Source organism: Glycine soja, chromosome 1 (assembly GCF_004193775.1).
Source record: "Glycine soja cultivar W05 chromosome 1, ASM419377v2, whole genome shotgun sequence".
Lineage (NCBI taxonomy): Eukaryota > Viridiplantae > Streptophyta > Magnoliopsida > Fabales > Fabaceae > Glycine > Glycine soja.
In genome coordinates this window covers 1862503-1884588 of record NC_041002.1, presented here as the reverse complement: position 1 = coordinate 1884588, position 22086 = coordinate 1862503, and the positions used below count along the sequence as shown (strand labels likewise).

Here is a 22086-nt window from a genome sequence, read left to right as displayed (position 1 = left end):
CCAGATTAAAATTATCATTAAGTGGTTTAAAATCACCACAAAATGTATATTTTCCAAAAAATAAATGAATCAATTTTAAAAATTAGAAGACTAAAATACTAATTCAACCTTATTTTTAAATAACTCATGAAACATATGTGATGTTAATAATATCATCAAATATAGTTATTACTTAAGTCATTTAATTTTATAGATAGTTTTAAATAAAATTCAAATTCATGTCACTATTATTTAATATTAATTACTTTTATTGCTTTTAATGTGTTGGTTATTTATTAATGAATTAATTAATTGTTTTTATGTAAAAGATAAGAACTAATAATATTTTAAGGAAATTTTAATGAATATTTTTTATGTATAATTATTTTCGGCTCGATAGGAATAAAACTATCGTGTGGAGAGCTGTTTGGTGTGCAGTGACTTGGTTCATTTGGTGCCACAAAAATAAAATTGTCTTTGAAGGGAAACAAATGGATTTTAATGTATCAGTGGAATTAATATGGCTCAAAGCACCATCACGGCTTTCTGCGAAAGTAAAGAATTTTTCCTACTCTTTTTATGATTTGTACGTGAATCATAATTATTATATCCAAACCCTGGCTTCTTGATGTTAGCTTGGTAATTGTTACAACTTGCAGGATAAATATCATATATGTTTCATAGTTTGCATAGGTAATTTTGGATTTGTTGGAGGAATTGGATTACACATGTTTTGTTTATTGAGAATGAATTATATTATAGTATGGATGAGGGAGGTTATGCATGTGGGGCTAAAATTGTTTAGCGGCAACATGTTGCTGTACTATGATTTAGGCACCACTGTTACAAAGTAATAGTTAAATAAAAATCTGTTTTTGGTTGTTAAAAAAAAAAAAAAAGTGCGTAGACGAGGTGATCCGTGGGGGATAGGATTTAACCATGGTTATCCTAACCCATGGTTAACCATTTAAGCCTGGTCAAGGTAGGGTGGCACTGAAGCCTATAAAACGGACACCTCACCCTTCGTAAATTTCCCATCACCAACTCGTTTCGTCTTCACACTTGCAACGCAACAACGTAACGTTGCTAATTGCTTGCACTTCCCATGGTCGCTTCTTTTGTTTCACATTAGCTGTTTTTGTTTTTGTCTTAGTTTTACACCTTTCCTCATTTCCGCAGTAGCAACCTGCGAATCAACTCTCTGGTTAGTCTCAGTTTTCTTTCTCTAGTTTTTTTGTTTTCCCATATTTTCTTGTTCAGAACTAATCTGCTGGAAATACGGTGAAAATCTCTTCATGTGAAATTCGAGTTTTGATTCATCACGTTGTTGTGGGAGACCAACTCATTCCGTCATATCCAACTCCCACTGTTTTTGAAAAAATACCAAATTCTCTAGTTAGTTCCTTCGTGGACACGTTGTTGTTATTTAATGTTCATCACTAGTGATGCATATCTATCATAGCCGTTACTTTGATCTTGAACCGTGCATGTGTATGACGATGGAATAAATTATATTTACTGATGATTTGCTTTGCTATGAATCATTTTTTATGTTGTTCGTTAATTTGATTTTGGCAGAGAAAAAAAATGGCGTCGAACGGGAATGGCAGCGTTGCGAACGGTAACGGGAGCGCTAGGAACGGACTTGCGAAGATTCAGACGCAGAAGAAGCATGACGGGATTTGTCACGACGACAGCGGTCCAACGGTGAAGGCTCAGACCATTGACGAGCTTCACTCGCTGCAGAAGAAGAAATCCGCACCCACCACCCCCGTTACGGGGTTTCAGGCTCCTTTCGCCACCCTCACCGAAGAAGAACGTCATAAGCAACAACTCCAATCCATCAGGTATATAATAATTTTCTTTTTCTATAATTAACCAAAGAAATGTACAGTATATAATATATTTCTTTGCGACATTTATAACGTTTAGTAATGTTATATGGTCTCCGTAAAATAAGAAAGAGAATGAGAAAAGAGCTGGGATAGATTCTAAAAAAAATTGTGCCCGTTTTTTATTTTATTTTTTATTTCACATCCATATCTACATGATGAGTGAAACGCGTATTTTCTAATATGTAACTTTTTTTTATAAAAAAAAAATACAGTTTCATAAAGATTTTTAATATTGTTTTCAATTAAATATAGTGTCAAATTTAATAAATTATTAACGTAAAAATTTAATTCTAATAAGAGATGTATTATTTTTTATTTCACATTTCTTTTCTTCTTCTTTAGTTTAAAAAAAGTTGTTAGAAAAATAAAATTATCATTAATTATCTATGCTTAAATTAATGTGGAGATACAATAGTCAACACGGCCAGGCGGAAAACCCGTTTAAGGCACAATTAGAAATAAATGTAAGGAAAAAGTGTAGTGGGGCCAGTGCATATACTATTTAGGAGATACCTAAACCACGTGTATTGTGATTTGTAAGCCATGACTATTAAAGTAAGATGAATCCGACGGTGCCAAAGAGTTTGATCATATATTTGTTGGAGTGGGACCCGATCAGCGTCTAATCTCCGGCCTCTCGCGGTTGCGGTTTTGCTCAATTTGGCTTTGGCCCAGATGGAATTTTATTAATAATGTTTTATTGTCTGTATTTGAATATAATGAAAAATTGATGAAAAGAAAAGGTTCTGTTTAAAAATGAAACATTTCTTACGTTAAAATATCTGGTCAGTAAGCAAAAAACTAAGAATCTTGTTAATACTTTCGTAAGTGTTCTTGGAGTCTTAGGGCTGTTTATCCTGATTTTATTTATCTGACACCTAATTTATCTAATTTTGTTTTATTAAAAAATATAAAATTGCTTATTTTTTGAAACACTATTATAATTTGGTAGAAAGTTATTAATCACATTAACTTGATGTTGAAACAGTGCATCTCTGGCATCACTGACCAGAGAAACTGGACCGAAACTGGTGAAGGGAGACCCAGCTAGGAAGTCAGATACCCAGAAGGTTACTCACGTGCACCATCATGTCAGCACTCCCACCATTGTTGTCAGCGACAGTTCTTTGAAATTTACCCATGTCCTCTACAATCTCTCCCCAGCTGGTACTCACTTGTCTAAACCTTCATATCTTACATTTTTATGATTATATGATGATATGATTGTGATTATGTGATTTTTTCTATTATTGACATTACGGCCTATAGTCTCCTTCGTATGTTACATCGGACTTGGTCGTGTTCTTCTTTCCAATTAACAAATTGAATTGATGTTATCATCATTTTGTACGTGTGTTGTACGAAAATTAGTTCAAATTAGAACAACACCACCGGATAATGCATTTGAAGTAGTCAAGCATAACGTTTTATTATATGTTTAATTCTCATTATTTACTATTGTTATTTAATTGTGGGTTGGTTTTGATCGATCAAGGTCATCATGTAGTTATCTAGAAAATCAAGTTTTTTTCGTAATAAAAATATATCAAATTTGTGGTCGATTTTTGTATTCAAATACTAATTATTCCCACTAAAGCGGTCAACTTTTATTTTTACTGGTTAATTCAAATTAATTTAATTGATTAGGAAATCCCATGATTTTGTGGCCGACAAAATTTTCACGAATTTCCTAATGAAAGGAACACTAAGCCCACTCCTCATGTGATGGACGTGATGAAATCATATAATATCTTGCCTAATAGAAATTTATTTGACTAATGCTTCCATATAATTAATTATTTGAAGTTTAGTTTATTTAATGGGGGGTTTGGATATTTGGTGCAGAACTTTATGAACAAGCGATTAAGTATGAGAAAGGATCATTCATCACTTCAACCGGGGCATTGGCAACACTTTCTGGGGCCAAGACAGGTCGCTCTCCAAGGGACAAGCGCGTCGTCAAGGATGATCTTACTGAGAACGAGCTTTGGTGGGGAAAGTGAGTACTAAGTTTAAGCAACTACTCAATTATGTGCAATAGTTAATAAATAATAATATTTGCGGCTTATATTTCTCTGTCACGTTATGTGTTTTTTTATATGTCTTTATTAAAGACACGACATTGCCAAATTTTGTACTCCACAGGGGTTCCCCTAACATCGAGATGGACGAACACACTTTCATGGTGAACAGAGAAAGAGCTGTTGATTACTTGAACTCGTTGGACAAGGTACGTAGTTTCTTTCTTTTTTGGTTGTTATTTTTATATCATCCCTTGTTTTTATTGAAAAGAACATGCCACTTTGGAATATTAGTATATGATAAAAAAAAATACATTAGTAATTCTTTAACCAATGTTTCTAGTGTTCAATTTTTATACACTTTAACAGTGTAAAAATGGCACAGTAAACCAATTAAAAAAATACGTAAATATTAGTATTTTTATAAGATAATTATTAAGAAAGAGAAGGAATTTACTGTGCACGACAAATTGTAACTGAAAGACAGGCACCAGTGATTTTGAAGCACTGGAAATTTTCATAGAAAAATGTGACGATCACTTTTAGTTAATAGTATTTATAAAGAATGGACCACGATAATTAGAGAGGATGGTGTATGTCATCTTTGGCTTTTAAAGATGGTGACATGGGGATGGTGCTAAGTTTGTCTTTTTGTCCAAGTGGGTGGGCGAGCAAAAAGTTGCATGATTCCTTAGGCAACACGACACTGTCGTCATATTGGGAATTGGGTGATTGGATCGTGTTTTTGTTTAGCGGTGCTTTCTATTATGGGTATGGGTTAAGAAACCGAAGCTAGATATACAATTGTTCAGCCCAAGGATTCATGAACGAATAAGGATATATGCTTGTCCTTTCACAATATAGAGCACTGAAGCCCGTGATGTGGCGTGGCTTGTCCTTTTATGTTAGTGAAGAAGCATCCAACTGTTCCTTCATATCTGTAATGCTATCGGCCCCCACCAAACACTGCCGTCTTTTATATACAATTTGGCTGATTAGGGGGTTGGGTGGTGTTGCTTAGGACAAAATAGAAATTCAACTAAAATAGATTTATTTAGGTTGGGTTCAGATGTTTCTTCAATGAATATGAACAAGTCCAACCAACATCACATGATTATGGTGACTAATATATTTTTAAATTATTTATTATAAAAGTTAACAAATTTAATTTTATTATATATATATATATATATAATAATAATAATAATTTGTGATTTGATTGATTGGTTAATACTTGATAGTCTAAAAAGCATATGTATTATTTATTGATTAAAACTTCTAAAAAATAAAAATTCCATTTTACAGTAAAATAATAATAAAAATATTTATGGTAATTGACTTAGTTCGAATTAGATGAGCTTAAAAATTGAAATCCCGGACGTTCGCTGAATGATAGATGAGAGTTGTTAGGCAATTATTCTTTGCTTAAAAGATAAAAATACTTCATTAATTTCATATCTAAGCTTATCTGGATGGAGATGCGAACCCGTAGTGTTCTAATTAATAACAACGTACGTGATTTGCATGTCTAAGTCAATGGACAATGACCAATTTGTTGCTTAAACAACAAATATACTTTGTATAATTGTATCATACATATCTGTTCTTATCTGGATGGCAACTCCTACTAGCAGTATTCTAAACAACAAAACAATGGTGATGTGCAGGTCTTCGTCAACGACCAATTCTTGAATTGGGACACAGAGAACAGAATCAAAGTCCGGATTGTCTCTGCCAGAGCTTACCATTCATTGTTCATGCACAACATGTAAGTGAAAACTAAGGAATAATTTACCATTGCCAACAGTACTAGTTGCAATTGTTTCTCTCTTCTTCCTTCAATCCAGACAAAAGGTATAAGGCCCCCCGCCAGATAAGTGCCCTATCGTTGAAAGCCTTAATTAATTTATACATATAATGTTGTACATAATATACATACATCCCTGATGAAAGTGGAGGAAAAGGTTCCCTCCAAAATAGTGCATGCTAGTTTAGTTTAGTGTACAAAGTGGATAACTGGGTGGGTGACAGGTGTATCCGCCCCACTCCTGAAGAGCTGGAGAATTTTGGTACTCCGGACTTCACTATATACAATGCTGGACAGTTCCCCTGTAATCGTTATACTCACTACATGACATCCTCCACTAGTATAGATCTTAATCTTGCTAGGAGGGAAATGGTCATCCTCGGCACACAATACGCCGGGGAAATGAAGAAGGGTCTTTTCGGTGTCATGCATTATCTCATGCCTAAGCGCCAAATCCTCTCCCTACACTCTGGATGCAATATGGGCAAAGATGGGGATGTGGCACTCTTCTTTGGACTCTCAGGTATAGTATCAGCCGATCACCGGTTGAATCGGTATAATGTGGCTCCACACACCTACCCTACCATATGTTCCTTCCCCTCTTATTACTCAGCCATACTCAATACTCCACTGCTTGTTAATTATCTCAACTATGTTGCATGCTTACACATGGATGTTTTGTGTTATGGCTACTTGTGTCTCCATTTATATTCAATCCTAATGGATCCTTTTGTTCTCTTTTTTATTGTTTGTTTTAGGTACCGGAAAGACCACTCTTTCGACCGATCACAATAGGTATCTAATCGGAGATGATGAACACTGTTGGGGTGACAATGGTGTCTCCAACATTGAAGGTGGTTGCTATGCCAAATGCATTGACCTCTCACGGGAGAAAGAGCCAGATATTTGGAATGCAATCAGGTTTGGCACAGGTATTAATTCATTTGATCACCCAAATGCATTTTGACTTTTTATTTTTCTCTCACTTGCTATCTCCTAATAAAAAATTCATTTTTCTTTCAATTGATTGCCAGTGTTGGAAAACGTGGTGTTTGATGAGCACGACCGAGAAGTTGATTACTCTGACAAATCAGTTACAGGTAATATATTCTCTTGTTTAAAGGTTGACCCCAATTTTGATTGTGTAATGACATGGACAGTTTCAATTAAATTATTTGCTCGATAGCTGACAGCAATAGGACTAAGCTGTGACTTGGTCTTGACAATGAACCGTTGTCCTAATACTTGCAAGATGTTATTGAGAAGCAACAGCTAATCTATTATATAATGCAAGGTCAATTCTTAAAAATAAACCTCCAGATATACGCAAGAGATAAGGAAGGAATTAAATAAAGTGACAAGCGTGTGACTGATAAAACAATTGAATAAGAACATTAATTTGTCTTTAATCAAGCAAGAGGACAAAACTTGACGGGATTTTTGAGGTGCTACGTGTAGATGTAGCTTTGTAGTTGTAATCATTCGTTACAAGAGAATCCTGCTGATTATTATATGATTGCATGGTAATTTTTATTGCAGAAAATACTCGTGCTGCTTATCCTATAGAGTACATTCCAAATGCAAAGTTACCTTGCGTTGGCCCTCACCCAAAGAATGTCATACTTTTGGCATGTGACGCATTTGGGGTACTCCCACCCATTAGCAAGCTAAACCTGGCACAGACCATGTACCATTTCATTAGTGGATATACTGCTTTGGTAATGTTTCATAGTAATTTAGCTTCATTCCCACCTTACTATTTATTAATGTTGTTTTGTTTCTTCTGTAATTCTCACCATCTTTTACTTGTAATAACTTTAGGTGGCTGGCACAGAAGAAGGTATTAAGGAGCCTCAGGCAACTTTTTCAGCTTGTTTTGGTGCAGCATTCATTATGCTACACCCTACAAAGTATGCAGCAATGCTTGCTGAAAAGATGCAGAAGCATGGTGCTACCGGATGGCTTGTCAACACTGGTTGGTCTGCTGGCAGGTATGTAAATATGTCATTGAAAATTGAAATAGAATTTCTCTCTAAATAGTATTGTAACTTGTACCCTATAAAATCTATAACTCACCAAACTCTCGCACATGTCAAAATGCAGCTATGGCTATGGAAGTCGCATTAAACTACAATACACAAGAAAAATCATTGATGCTATTCACTCAGGAAGTCTGCTGAATGCAGAGTACAAGAAGACTGAAATTTTTGGGCTTGAGATCCCCACCGAAGTGGAGGGTGTCCCTTCAGAAATTCTAGACCCTGTGAACACTGTTAGTTATCCTAGAGCTATCTATCTACCTTTTTTCTATCCTTTGACATGGTCTTTTGTTTAGTTAACATTGGAGTTTTTGATGGATTGCAGTGGTCAAACAAAAAGGGCTACAAGGAGACACTATTGAAGTTGGCTGGATTGTTCAAGAACAATTTTGAAACCTTCACCAACTACAAGATTGGCAAGGGCAACAACAACCTGACAGAAGAGATTCTCGCAGCTGGTCCAATCTTTTGAGACAATGTTATGTAACATGTTGTGTGGTTGGGAATGTTAATGTTAGGATGGTAGATAAAATCTTGCCTGAGAATAAAATATTGTACCATTGGTTTGGTTGGGCTCATAATGTCATTTCTATTCTTCCTCCAAAAAAATGAAGTTTATTTTCTAGGCTTTACATTTACATTTTTCTTCACTTTGGCGCCTCCTTAACATTTTCTAGCATTTGTTGCAAACCACACAAGTGTTCCCTTCTGCATCACACCACCATTCGTTGTTTGCCATTGCTCTCTTCTCGTTGCCACTAGAATTATAATGCATACCGGGGAAGAGGGGAAGAGGGGGGGGTGAACATTGGTTTCCAATTCAAGCTCGAAGTTCAATGCAAATTATCTTATTCTGTTGCACTTTCTCAACAAACAAAACATAGGGACAAATGATTATCTAGTTTAATTTAGCACAAGAATAGTTTTAAATCCTCCTGCTTCATCCTTTTACAAATTCTCTTAATACTATTTATGGTAAATTTTAAATGTATTTTATATTTTCATGATATTAAATACATTTACTTTTTATTCATACTTACCGTAAAAAAAAAAAAAAAAGTAGTTAGGGAATTTGTAGGAGAAACTAGGAGGATATAGGCATATAGCACTACTTTTAGTATAACTCGTTAATTTAATGTTGTGAACAAGAGAACTATTTAACGTGACAGAGAACTCCCCAACCAGGAAATTATATGTAAAAATTTATATGCACTACTCTTAAAGTTAACTTATATTTTCTAAAATTTAATGAATTTATATATTTTCTAAAATGATTTAAAAACATATAATAGACAGTACATTCACATAAGAAAATATTAAACATATTTCTAAAGACCTTAAATTACAAATGACAATAACCAACTTCATATCTCATAAAAAACTTTAATGAATTTATAATGAAAATTGTTATTTATATTTAACTATATCTTTCTTACGAAAATCCCTATTAAATTTGAATAAATTATGTTATGCACTAAATTATCTTTTAAGATAATAATAGTCAATTACCATTGAAGAATAATTTACTTTCAGCAAATTGGAAAATTAAAGAAGAAAAATATTTGTCGTAACAAGTCTACAACCTTTAAAAGCAAATTATGGTAAATATTTAGTGCAACTTAATATCTAATTTTGTTTTTTCAGATTTTCGTAGCACGCTAGTTTGGATCCATGCACTAAGATCGAAAACATAGTGGAACCTCACAATGATAAGAGTCAATGCTTAAGAACAAAGAAAAGACAAGAAAAACAAATAAAGAGATATAAAAAAGTGTTGATAGAAAAGATGGAATATTTGTTGGTGTGTTTCAAAATTTAAGGTTGTCAATATTATATATATTATATATAGTGTTTGTAAAGTTTGGTCCATTAAGAAAGGTTAATAAAATCATTTGATAACAAATTACAATGACATGTTATAAGAGAAAATTATTTGAAAGAACAATAAATGATTCTCAAATATTTGTCTAGAAAAAAGAAAAAAATTGAAATTATATTTGCAATAAATATTACAAAAATAAAATATTTTATTAAAATATAAAAATAATAAATAATACTTAATTGATATTGCTTACATACTTAAATTCCCTAAAGAAAATAATTACCTAACAATAAAAAATAAAGATTGAAAAACATTAGGGAACAAGGCCCGAATGCTAGTTTGTAGATCCACCCATGTTTGGAGACAAATCAATATCTAATATCTTTCAAAGTAATTGGATAAAATCTCAATTCAATTGTTTCATACATTCTTCAAGATTAGAGATAAAAATAGGCAACGTCAGACTTGGGCTTGGCCTAAATTAAAATATAAAGTTTGGTTACATGTCATAAGTTTTTTATAGGTTTGATCTGACCTATTTAAAATTTTAGTTTGACCTGCAATCCTATTAAAAAAACCTATTTTATAATAAATATTATATATGAAGGAAACCCAATGATTATACAGTAAAACTTTGAGGATTCGTATATGAGTAAAGAAAGACACATACTTCCCTTTTAATTTGTGCATGAAAAAAATAAGTTAAAATTAATTAGAGCATTCTAATATGAGGTTAAAGTTCACTAATTACAACATCTCAAGTAAGAATTATAATTAGAGTACTTTAAGTATTCAACAAAATATTGTAAACAAAATAAGTTAAGTAAAATACCATAAGTTTCATTCGATAATCTAGTCTTAATGTCAAATACTAAAATAAATAGGAAATAAGAATCAAGACAAGTTAAATATGTCAAATACATATTTTATTTCTTTTTTTTTAAAATGATTTATGTCTTTTAAGTTTTAATACATACATATATATATATATATATATATATATATATATATATATATATATATTAAATAAGCCAGCATGGCAGGCCTAATATGTTTTTTTAAAGCTTGAGTTTGACCTTTCTATTTAAATAGGTTTTTAAAAGCCTGAGTCTGACCTTTATAATAAACAAATCAAGTTAGGTCAAGCCTTAAATAGGCTAAGTCAAAGGTCCCTGATAGACGGTCTGACTCATTTCCATCCCTATTCAGGATTCAAAGTTCATATGATAATCCAATTAGTAAATGATATGAAATGCCTACCAACAATATCTTTTGGTTTTAGTTTTTTTACATTTAAGTTTTAATATTATTTTCTTTGAGTTGTTGACATATAAAATGCTCAAATTTTGTACAAAAAGTATATATATATTTTGTTAATACATATAGTACTAATTAACCAGACGAGTAAGAATGAGTCAAATAGATTTATGGGACAAATATAATACAAAGTCTCACAATGATGTACCATATTTTCTTTCTATAGTCCATAACTACACTTGAGTGACTTGTGTTTATCTTTTGAGAAAAAAAATCAAACATTTACTCACTTTGACAATTTTTATAAGACGACTATTCATTTAAACATCTTCTAAACCATGTGGCATTAATGGAAGTGTGAAAAATATTGTACAACAAAATCATAATTCTTTTGTATTCTTTTTTTCATATTCCCACTAGTTTATTTGTTTTTATTGTGTAGGTGGATGTGTGAAAAAAATGCACAATGAAATCACCATTCTATTGTGCAAGTGGGGTCAATTAAGAAAATACGACGGAAGTATGATTTTATTGCAAGTGTATAATAAAATCAAACTTTAGTTTTACATTTTTTACCTGAAAAAAAATACAACAAAAATATAATTCTATTGCATAAATTATTATACATTGAAATCATAATTTTATTTTGTCGAAATTCATATTATACAATAGAATTTCAATTTTATTGTGTTAGTGGAACACATCAAAATTATAATTTTATTGTATAACAATTTATGTAAAATAACATAATCCTAATTATGTTGGTTTGCCCGAAAGAATGTGGTGAGTACCAATAGGAAAAACCATTCTAAAGGGGCAAGATCAATTTTCCTCTATTTTTTACACTTGGCCCACTTGCCCCAAGTAAAGAATTGCAAAGTGCCTTAACATTAAGGGGGTGATCATTGATCAAATCAAATTCACAAGCACTCAGGCAGCACATGAGATGAGCGGACACGTGTTGCTTAGTTGGCATATTGTCTTGTCTTTATGGTTGTAGTTTCAACATGAAACAATGATTTGGATGAGAGACAGAGTAACATTATCATGGACACGGGTGTGACTGTGGTGCGATATCAGTCACTTGCAGCAGCTTCAGGACATAGCTTCCTTCTTCTGAACCTGAAGCGAATATGGGGACATTGTTTTTCTTCCATTCACCGATTCCTCACTTTTCACTCCCTTCCATGCCAAAACCCATTGCACTTCCTCCTCTTTCTTGTTTGAGGTCAGGCTTTGACTCCCACTTCTCCATCCTCTCTATCTTCACCACTCATTTTTTTTGTTTTTTACTATCATATTCTTAGTGGGGTGTCCTCAAAATCTAACTTTGGTGCCCCATAGACTGAAAAATAGTCCCTTTTGCTTGATTGTTCGTAATTTATATAATTCATCTCACAAATGATTCGTGGCTTACCCTTTTTCTCTTGCTTGATTCTTATGCTGTTTTTTCAGGAATAATGGAGATGTCAATAGCTTACATGAACAGAAGTAACCTTTTTTTCTTTTATGTTCTTTTTTTTTTCTTTTTAAAATTTTAAATGCGAGGTTAGCCGGAAACTAAGTTAGGAATTTGTATGTTAGGTCAGAGGGTAACAAAAATGTGGACATGTCCCAGGTATGTTGCTTTAGTTTCAAAAGTGTTGTGTTTTTATATGTCCCTTTTTTTACTCTCCCTTTACCGTATTTAGCAAGTATTAGTATTTCATTCCCTTCTCACTGTTTTCCCCTTTGTGTTTTAGTCCATGTGTGATGATGACCAGAATGTGAAACAAGATAATATTTGGCAATTGTTCAAAGAAGCTCAACAGAGTTAGTTCTTTCACCTGAGTCATACTTGTGCTTTGTAGAGGAGTGTTAAATAACTTCTGGTGAATTTTCTCGTTGCATGTAGACATACTATACTTGAACAAACAACGCCTTGGGGCCATTGAGAAACTTGACAAAACAAACAGAGAAAAACAGTCGCTTCTCAGTAAGATAAAGAAGTTGGAAGCAGAAAAACAGGCTGGTGCTGGTAAAGGTAAAAGGTGATAGTTTAATAGCATGCATTTTTTGTACCTAATAATGCATATTTGGTCAATTGTAGACATATGCATGTCATTTTCTGTTAGCAGCATCTAGGTTATCTTCTGTCATACTATTGAAACATGATTCTGTACTGTATACACATGTTTGATTACATTTGGTTCTTCCCTTAAATTAAGAAATACATTTCTTTCCCTTTACTTAAATTACTATTATTTTTTCCCTTCATTTTGTGGTCTAATTTATCGAATTATATATAGTGATAAGAACCTTGGGAGAATCACACCACAAAAGCTACTCATTGACTACAGTAGTTGGAGAGTCCAATGCCTTATAAACCCCATACTGGAATCTCATACTTTCCAATGTGGGACTCAAGTCCCATACCTTGAATTGAATCCTAACATCCCACCGCACTTTGCAGTCCTGGAGTCCACACGGGTTGGTAGCCCTTTGACTTGTCTCAGGAAAAAACTGTAATGCTAGTGACCACCCGCACCACTCGTTTGCAGCTGAGAGACATGATGGAAGACTTAGATACCAATTGATAAGAACCTTGGGAGAACCACACCACAATATCTGGATGTTGTAGTTGGAGAACCCAAGGATTAATAAACCCCACTTCTAAATCCCATACTTTCAATGTGAGACTCAAGTCCCCTAAATTGAATCCTAACATAATGGCTAGCAAATATTTGTGTTAACATAATTGAACTGAATGCTATTTTTCAAATCTATGGTAACCAAAATCTATTATTAATCTGATTTTATCAATGATAAATTTGTCTTTGAAGCCCTAGATGATTAATTGAACTATGTGTTTCTGTTTGTATTTTGTAACCCAGATAACCTATCAACTTGTTCAGAATTGCTGCTTCGGATAGATGCCATGGTTCTCAGCAGCATGATTAGTGCTGGAGAAGCATCTGAATTAAGAAGTTTGGTGATGAACCACAAAGTGAGTCTGGCTGATGTTTTTAATATCATCTCACACAAAAAAGATCCTGAACTTCTAGGAGAACTTCGTCGCTTTTCAGATGGACACAAAAAGTAAATCCTGCCTGCTCTCAGTGAATGATCCGATGTTTGTTGTGTTAGTGGCATACAGCATGTAGCATGCTCAAATTACTGAAAAGTAACTGAGCATGCAGAGAGGCATAAAATTAGCAAATGTATACGCTTACTGTATAAGCAGTAATACATTTATTGTATAATATGATACTGACTCAGCCTAGGTTTATGCTGGTAATATATGCTCTGGACCATTTATAGATTCTTAATTGTCTTCACGTTAGGCTATTATTTCTGTTCATAAATGGTAGAATAAGTTACTATCTTCATTCTTCAGTTTTTCTTTCTCAGATGAAGTTTTTAAAATCTGATTGTCCTTTGTTGTATCAACTACATTCAGGAATGGTTTTCATATTGTTCACATTTGCACAGAAATGACACCATTGGTCCCTAGAGGATCAGTAGCTTCATATGTGACCGGCATATCTCGTGCACTTCAAAGAAAGGGCCACCTGGTGGAGGTTATATTGCCAAAGTAATTACGAAATTTATGTCCTCTCTATTTTATATATTAGTCTAATAGTTGCTTGATATTTATAATTCCTTAATTTGGATGTATCTAATTTTCATGTAGGTATGCAAGTTTAAACCTAGATGAGGTGCAAGGGTTGCACGAAGTTAATGTAGAGGTTACCTCGTATTTTAATGGCCAATTACACGGAAATAGAATTTGGACTGGGTTAGTTTGGCTTTCTTTGACTGTTTAATTACTGTAAATCTGCATATAAAATGGAAGTCAAATAATTTGTAATGGTGGACAAAAGAGTTAATGAAAGATAGTAGAAATAATATTTCACATCTTGTTCCTTATTTGAAATCTACTGATTTTCATTTATTCTATACTTACTCTTGGTGTGTGGCAGTGTTGTTTTTGGCATTGGAGTCACTTTGATAGAGCCAAAGTACTATTCATCATTTTTCAGCCATGAGATGATATATGGATACCCAGATGATTTTGAAAGGTGAGTGAATTGATATCTGTAATGATTGGTTTATCTAGTTTTCTATATGTTATAATGGTAAAGCAAAGAAAAACTTACTTTTTGAAGTTCATATAAAAAGCTAATCAGATGATTTTGAAATGTGCTTGTTTAAAAAAAAAATTGATAAAGTTAATGTTAGATAAAAATTAGGAAGCCAGAAACAACGAACATAGCACATAGAATCAAAACACATAAATGCTTTAAACAATTAATTAGTACAAAGAAAAAAAATAGAACAAAGGAGAGTTTAGAAAAGCCTGGGTTGAAGTGCATTGCGCTGTCCTTAGAGAGAAAATGCCTTGCAATAAAATATTTTCCAACAGTTAAGAAATAAAATCAGAGACTGCAAGGCAGGATATTTTCTTTGCATGCGAGTTTTTCAGCTTGAAAATACATAGTTCAGACTTCAGAGTGCTGCCATTGTTGCAACAAATTTAGATGAGTTAATTAACAAATTGCAAAGGTCAAAAGAATAGAAGTTAAAAGGAGGGAAAATGTTTTATAATATTTGCATATCAACATACTATTTTTGAAACCCATTATGACTGACTTTTTGTGCACTCAAAGTATCTTCAAAGAGAGAAATAAAAGAGATACTCTGATAGATACAATGTTATCTGTACTTTAGTTTCTGGTTATAAGTGACAGGAAAGTAAAGTCTGATCAAATTAAGGTTTTAAAACAGAAATGAATTGTAAATTGTTTTTCTGATTAATTTACAGCAGTAGGTACAAGTACAACATACATATAGCCATGAAAATCAGATGAAATAAAGGCTAAACTAGATATTTTAGGCTACAAATCTGTATATAATAATGAGAAGGAAAACTAATACCAATTACAATTAGGGGATATTCTATACTATACATAATTACATGTGACAAATATTTTTTTTTTTTACTTTGGTGTACATAGTTTTCAATAATCTTGACATGATTTTTTTTGCCATCAGGTTCTCCTATTTTTGTCGGGCATCATTGGACTATATTGTAAAATGTGGGAAGCAGCCTGATGTGTTGCATCTACATAATTGGGAGACAGCCATTGTTGGGCCCCTTTTCTGGGATACATTTGTTAAACAGGTGTCTGTTCTTAATTTTAAATTTTATTTAGTTTGATTTGTAAATCTTATCTATTGGTTTGAAAGTCTCTATAAATGGGATAAAAGATACCAAGAGTATTGGCAATGATAGGTGATACAATAACTCAAACAAGAAAAGAGGGAAAAAAACTCATCGTGAAGCTATTTTGCTCCAGCTAATAATGACACACAAACTTTAACAATTGATTATACCGTTTGATTCATGGAGAATAAACAATGAAAGGGAAATTGAATTCCAATGGCCTCAAATGACACACAATCCGACAATTGAAAGTTCAAAGTCTTGTTATTTGTTTTCCCAAAAGGCTGTAGATGTAATCATGAAGTTCTTTTTATTGACTCCACCTTACCTTTTCTTGGCATTATCTTGGAGAATCTTGTTGTAACAGTCCCACATTAGTTGTAGTCCTTTTCTTGGCATTATTCAGAATATTTTAGTCTTGTTTCAAGTGATCCTTTTCTTCATCAATCAGGAGGTGGAGAGCATATCCCTACTTTCTCCATCCTGTAGCTGATTGGAAGCTGCACTGAGTGTCTGGTGGCATAACCATCTTTATCCTTTATTGCCATTAAATAGCTTTGTCTTTTAAAGAAAACAAATTTGGCAGATTTTTTCTTGTTATGTACAAGGATGATTTAAATATGGAAGATTATATTGCTTTGTTGCACAAATCTTTATTGTCACTTATTCATTTGTTTTGTTTAGGGACTTGAAGGAACCAGAATATTATTTACATGCCATGGCTTCAATTCACAGGCTAGTAACAGATGTTGCCCTGTTGGATATGCATTTTGTGTTGAATTTTCTCAATTTTGATATTTCCTCCAGCTGAAATTTGCTGGAAAAATTACATATAGTTTGTTATGGAGTTTATGTTTACATTTGGTCATGTCAGTCTTCTAATTATTGGAAGTGCTGTGCATGCTGTAGGGTATTGAGCAACCAGATAAGTTAGCCTTATGTGGGCTTGATCCTTTAAGACTTCATCGCCCTGATCGTTTACAAGACAACACTAACACACAACTTGTCAATATTTTAAAGGTATCCTCTTTACTCTTGTATTCTTTATTTTTCTCTTACATTCATCTCTATAACAATTGCAAGATGATATTGAAAAAGTCATTGGAGCTTTCTTTTCTAGCTTTACTTTATTTTTTCCCTTATTCTTGAAGACACTTAGGAAGTCGTAAACCACCTTGGACCAGTCTCATGAATTTAGAGAATCGTAACAGTTTGTGTCTAGGAGTAAAGCTTAGTTATATATGTTTCTAGAGAGCAATGACATGGATTTAATTCTTCCTAATTTTGGGAGTTGGGGAAGGGGGGAGGGGATTGTGATCTTGAGTTTACATTTATTTTAGTTTCACTTTGTTGGAAATTGTGAAATTCCTTATCAAATTATACATTTATCATTTTGACACTTAATAAGGCAACAAATAATTGCCTTGCATTCAAGAAGGAAAACAAGAGGACAAATTTCCCCTAGATTATACCCCTCAATTTGCAATATTAAATCATTGAATACACATCATGTTGCGTAACCACAAAGTCTTTTATTTTTAGATTGTTTATTTTCTTATTACTGTCCAACATTGAAGTCTTCCATCAATTTTGCAGGGTGGAGTTGTCTATTCGAATAGAGTTGTAATAATGTCATCTATCTATCCAAAGCACGTAATTGTTCATAATTTGAGTCATGAACTGGAGCCCACTTTAAATGTCCATAGGTAAGTATGCTGTCATAACATACTTTCGATCTTGTTTAACGTTTGATGATGGATTATTTTGTCTTTGGAAAATTACATTTGGTTGCAGGGACAAGTTGGTCATTGCTCCTTACGGATTAGACAAATCAACTTGGGATCCTTCAACTGACTATTTTCTTCCAGAAAATTTCAATGCTGAAAATATGAATGGAAAAGCTTTTTGCAAAGCTGCATTGCTACAGAAGCTGGGATTATCTGAACATTCTTCTACTATTCTTGTGAGTGGATCATCCCTTGCTCCTTACTTGTTTGCCACGGCCCATGATAAATATATGCAATGAGAAACTTAATGATCTATTATATTAATTTTATATGCAATTCCTTTTTTTAGAAAATTTCCCATCTAAGATATGATGAGCTAGTTTCAGGATGTATACAATATATTTAAGCTGCATTTTTGTTAACTATAGTTTTAGCATTGTTGAAATATTTAGTTTGGATAATTGCATGACTATCTTTATGCCTTAGTTTTCTGTGTGTATTCCTCACACTTTCTCTTCTGCAAGAGTTTAATATAATGTTTTTTGCGTTGTGTCCATTGGATCTTCACTTGAAATCTACATTATAGAATAAGCACAGTTTCAAATTCACCCCTGCAAAATCTGAATTTCTGCTTAAACCTCTAGGACAGATTCGTGGTAATATAAGCAAACACAAGAGAGGATGAATTAGGTTGCTCCCAATTTCCCCCTAGAAACAAAAGCCCATTATTATTTGAGTGCAACATACAAGTGTAACGTAGCAAACAATATGAATGTGATAACTCTAACACAGTTTAAAAGATGTCAAAGGCAAGCCTAATGGCAAATAAATTCAGCATACTAATGTGGGTGAGACAACTGCAAACAACATCTTATTTTGATAAAAGAAGAACTTCATCAAGATGGAGAGAATGAAATTACAAGGAATATGAAGATGAGGGATTCTCCAAAATGAAAAAAGGCCAAGGGAAAAATGAACAACTTGTGCCTATGTCCCCCCTTCCTACGCTCATGCTTGGGAAGTTCTTCACCATTTTTATTGAAATTATTCATTTATTTATTTTTTATGAATCTTCATTTGGTGAAATTAATGGTTAAGGTTGATTTTTTTTTTTTTTTTTTGCAGCTACCTCTCATAAACCATGACTTTTATGACTGGTATACTATGTCAAGAATTGAGTATATGTGGTTTTACTTGGCTTTTCTGCTCATTATTGAAATTTTTATCAGGTTGGATGCATTTTTTCAGAAGGACGAGACCTTGACAGAAAAAGGGTGAAGGAAGTTATCTTGAATGCTAAGCAGTATGATGTCCAGGTTGCCATCTCTGTGGAGCTTATACTTATGTTTTTTTCTCAAAAAAAGTATAGTTTCATTGCTTATAAGACTTTCTCATTAACTGATATTGAAAAGGAAGCTCCAAATACAGCAGTTTGCATATGAATTTTTATCTGTTTGCTTATAGGAGAAACATAATCTTTATTGTTCCTTGTTTCCATAATGAAGAAAAAGTGTGATAAAACCTCAAAGTAAATCGACCTTGTATGAAATGAATCTGGCTATGAGAAATACTTGTTTCAGAGGATTTCCTGTTTGAAACCAGTTTGGAATAGTTGCAGTTTATATTTATGGGGACCAGTGAAAGATTGATCATGAATCAGGCGCCTGAATCACTTCAGATGGAATTCAAGGTAGTTCCCACACTTTTGTTTTTAATATTGTAATCCCTTGTTACTGATTGCTTATATATATGCTACCTGTGGCAAATCATTGAGTATTAGCAGTTTTGGCTCCATTTTTTTAGCAAATTGTCTGGGCATATCTTGTCATACTCATTATTCAGCAGAATGAATATTTCAATTTAAGTTATCTGCTCGTAAAGCTGCATTATTTTGACATTATGTCCTAAAAGGGACATATCCAGTGAGTGCATGAGAGGTGAGAAGAGTTAGTTTTGACCATAGAACCATATAGAAATGGTCAAAATTGTTTCATTTATTTTAATTATATGGTTGAGATGTACTCCTCAGTCCTCTCACACCCTCTTCTCTCACTCGATACACTTCCATGTTCTAGAACCTTCGTCATATTTGTTTCTCCTTGTCTGCTACTAATGACTTGCCATCCAATTCAACTCTGCAGGATGATAATCTTAAATTTGTGCCTACTTATGATGAAGCTCTGTTGCATTTAGTCTTTGCTGGATCCGACATCATCTTGTGCCAATCTTTTCTTGATCCTACTGATGAAATCCCAGTAAGACCATTCCATCCACTCTAGTGATAATTTTCCTCCACTAATTTAGCACCTCAAGTAAAACTTGTATGAATTCAATTTGGCTGCCAAGCTACTAGGAAGTTGCTTGTTTCTAAAAGAAATTAAAGTTTCTATAAGACTGTGTTGTCTTCATGAAACACTAAGTATTGCCACTGTGGAAATTGATAATGGTATAGACTATAGATGCTGACAATCCTTATTTATTTTGCAATGTAGTATTAAACAATGCAGTCTAAGCAAATTTTGTTTCGAGTGGAGATTTTCATGTATTTCAACTGAATTATACAATTTTTATAACTTGAATGTGTAGCTCATTGCTTTAAGGTATGGAGCAGCTCCAATAGCACTTGCCCCTGATGCTAGCTCAAACAGGTAAGCCATAAATATATTTTGTGATGGATGAATTTTTTTCTCTATACTTGTTTAACACTCATTTCATTTATATCTGCAAGGTCGATACCTTTTGATAGGAGCTTCATAAACCAAGACCACGAGGCCACTAAGTACTCAGAGTTAATCAACTCTAGCTTCGTAAACATGTCTATTAGCCTTGCCATTGATGAAATTGTATGTAGTTTCCAGTGGTTTTTCCTTAATACGTTTTGAGAAAAAAAGGTTATGCTCTAATAGTGTAAAATAATGTTACACTATCGTCGAATCACAAATCATCATGCATGATAGGTTTGTTGACTTTTACAATAAATACCGTAAAAGTCATATCAATCGTGATTTATGATTGGATGAAAGTATAAAATTGTTTTACACTATCAATGCATAAGTTTTACTCTATTTTAGAAAAGATATCATGCATGTGCTTATGATACATTATTAAATGACTATCCTTTGCCTGTAGAGGACTAACCCTGCCATGTGGAAACGAAAAATAATGCAAGCAATGGCGCATGACTTATCATGGGATGGTGAATGCTACGATGTTCACGTTGAAGCTTACTCTGCTATAAAGAATATGTGAAATGGACCTGATATACATCCATCATCCATGTATATATATACATGTAAACATTTTTAGTTTAGTATTTTGAGATATGGTTGAATAGTTATTAATTATATGCAAGTCAATAGCTCCACAAAAATTGGTGTCTTCTAAAATCTGTTGCAAAATGAATAATGATGCGGGGTGAGACAAGGAAGATCCGTCACAATTAGAATGATGAAGGGGTTGGCAGCCTAATATTCGGGGCAGAATAATGAAATTACGATACATTATCAAGAAGTTGAATGACTTGACAAATTATCAATGTTTGTCCCCTTTGCAATAAAATATATTTTATTTTACTGCAGTGTTGATTATATGACACATAAAATTTATGTGAAACAAAGTCATAATCATAAAAAAAAAAAATATACAATCATGATTATTAAACTTTCCAGTTAAATCTTAAATTCTTAGGATTTTAAGAGTCTATACAAACAAAATTTGTTCACTTTTTAGTAAATTTAGATAAATTTATATAAATTTACATAAACTCTCGAATTAAATACAATGAGTTTGAAAATAACTAAATTCTTACACTTCATAGACTTCACAATGATTATGTTTTATTATGACTCAAATAATTTTAAGAAATTGACTCATTTTAAAATATTTTCACTTTAATAACATGTTTTTATGAATTTAAATATAATTTAGTCAGTTATTTATTTTGATATTATTTAGTACTAATGTACTATTATATTTTATTATTGTAATTTGTTATTTGACTTTTGTTATGTAATTCAAATGCTAAATTATTGTTGTGGTAAGAGTATTTTGTTAAGTGTATATGTCAATATTATTTTTTTATTATGTAAATTTTTATGAATTTATGAGTTAATTTTATACGTTTATGGAAACTTTCGAGTTTGAAAATCTTAAATACAATTAAGATTTCATTCAAAACTTGACTAGTTAAATTAAAAATCAATTAAAATAAGTGGAAATATAAACTTAATTGTATATTACTTTCAGTATAAAATTGTTTGTTTTAGTTTATTTTCTCCTTAAAAAGAAAAAGTTGAGTCAAATATTTTTCATAAGAAACTCTTAAAAATAAAGT

General features: G+C 32.7%; 2 protein-coding genes across 10 annotated transcripts; both read left to right on the top strand.

Moving 5' to 3' along the window:
* Positions 1-1566: 1566 nt before the first annotated feature.
* Positions 1567-8371, top strand: LOC114408938 (phosphoenolpyruvate carboxykinase (ATP)-like). The gene is made up of 12 exons (XM_028372168.1): positions 1567-1826; positions 2863-3041; positions 3720-3873; positions 4020-4104; positions 5563-5663; positions 5927-6225; positions 6461-6634; positions 6737-6802; positions 7242-7420; positions 7524-7693; positions 7806-7974; positions 8067-8371. The coding sequence occupies exons 1-12, from the start codon at positions 1567-1569 to the stop codon at positions 8211-8213; spliced, it is 1983 nt and encodes a 660-aa protein (XP_028227969.1). The 3' UTR covers positions 8214-8371.
* A 3410-nt stretch (positions 8372-11781) lies between these two features.
* Positions 11782-21288, top strand: LOC114408896 (probable starch synthase 4, chloroplastic/amyloplastic). Of its 9 annotated transcripts, XR_003665958.1 has the most exons (21): positions 11783-12048; positions 12276-12311; positions 12405-12438; positions 12563-12632; positions 12715-12843; positions 13694-13898; positions 14260-14394; positions 14494-14598; positions 14783-14881; positions 15855-15984; positions 16711-16761; positions 16936-17046; positions 17623-17732; positions 17821-17989; positions 18879-18910; positions 18983-19069; positions 19372-19443; positions 19895-20008; positions 20340-20401; positions 20482-20596; positions 20883-21288. XR_003665958.1 is itself a non-coding variant. In XM_028372116.1 (20 exons), the coding sequence occupies exons 2-20, from the start codon at positions 12281-12283 to the stop codon at positions 21000-21002; spliced, it is 1950 nt and encodes a 649-aa protein (XP_028227917.1). In that variant the 5' UTR covers positions 11812-12048; positions 12276-12280; the 3' UTR covers positions 21003-21288. The 9 variants fall into 9 exon arrangements, 7 of the variants coding, with proteins under 7 accessions (XP_028227924.1, XP_028227957.1, XP_028227917.1 ...); XM_028372116.1 differs by lacking the exon at positions 18879-18910 and having other exon boundaries at positions 11812-12048; positions 12410-12438; positions 19366-19443; XM_028372099.1 differs by lacking the exon at positions 18879-18910 and having other exon boundaries at positions 11812-12048; positions 19366-19443.
* Positions 21289-22086: the final 798 nt, after the last annotated feature.

Coding starts and splice junctions, on each gene's coding strand:
- LOC114408938 (XM_028372168.1), top strand. CDS start 1,567: ATGGCGTCGAACGGGAATGGCAGCGTTGCGAACGGTAACGGGAGCGCT. Junction 1,827..2,862: donor CAACAACTCCAATCCATCAG/GTATATAATAAT, acceptor ATGTTGAAACAG/TGCATCTCTGGCATCACTGA. Junction 3,042..3,719: donor CTACAATCTCTCCCCAGCTG/GTACTCACTTGT, acceptor TATTTGGTGCAG/AACTTTATGAACAAGCGATT.
- LOC114408896 (XM_028372099.1), top strand. CDS start 11,954: ATGGGGACATTGTTTTTCTTCCATTCACCGATTCCTCACTTTTCACTC. Junction 12,312..12,404: donor AATAGCTTACATGAACAGAA/GTAACCTTTTTT, acceptor TTTGTATGTTAG/GTCAGAGGGTAACAAAAATG. Junction 14,599..14,782: donor GGAAATAGAATTTGGACTGG/GTTAGTTTGGCT, acceptor GGTGTGTGGCAG/TGTTGTTTTTGGCATTGGAG.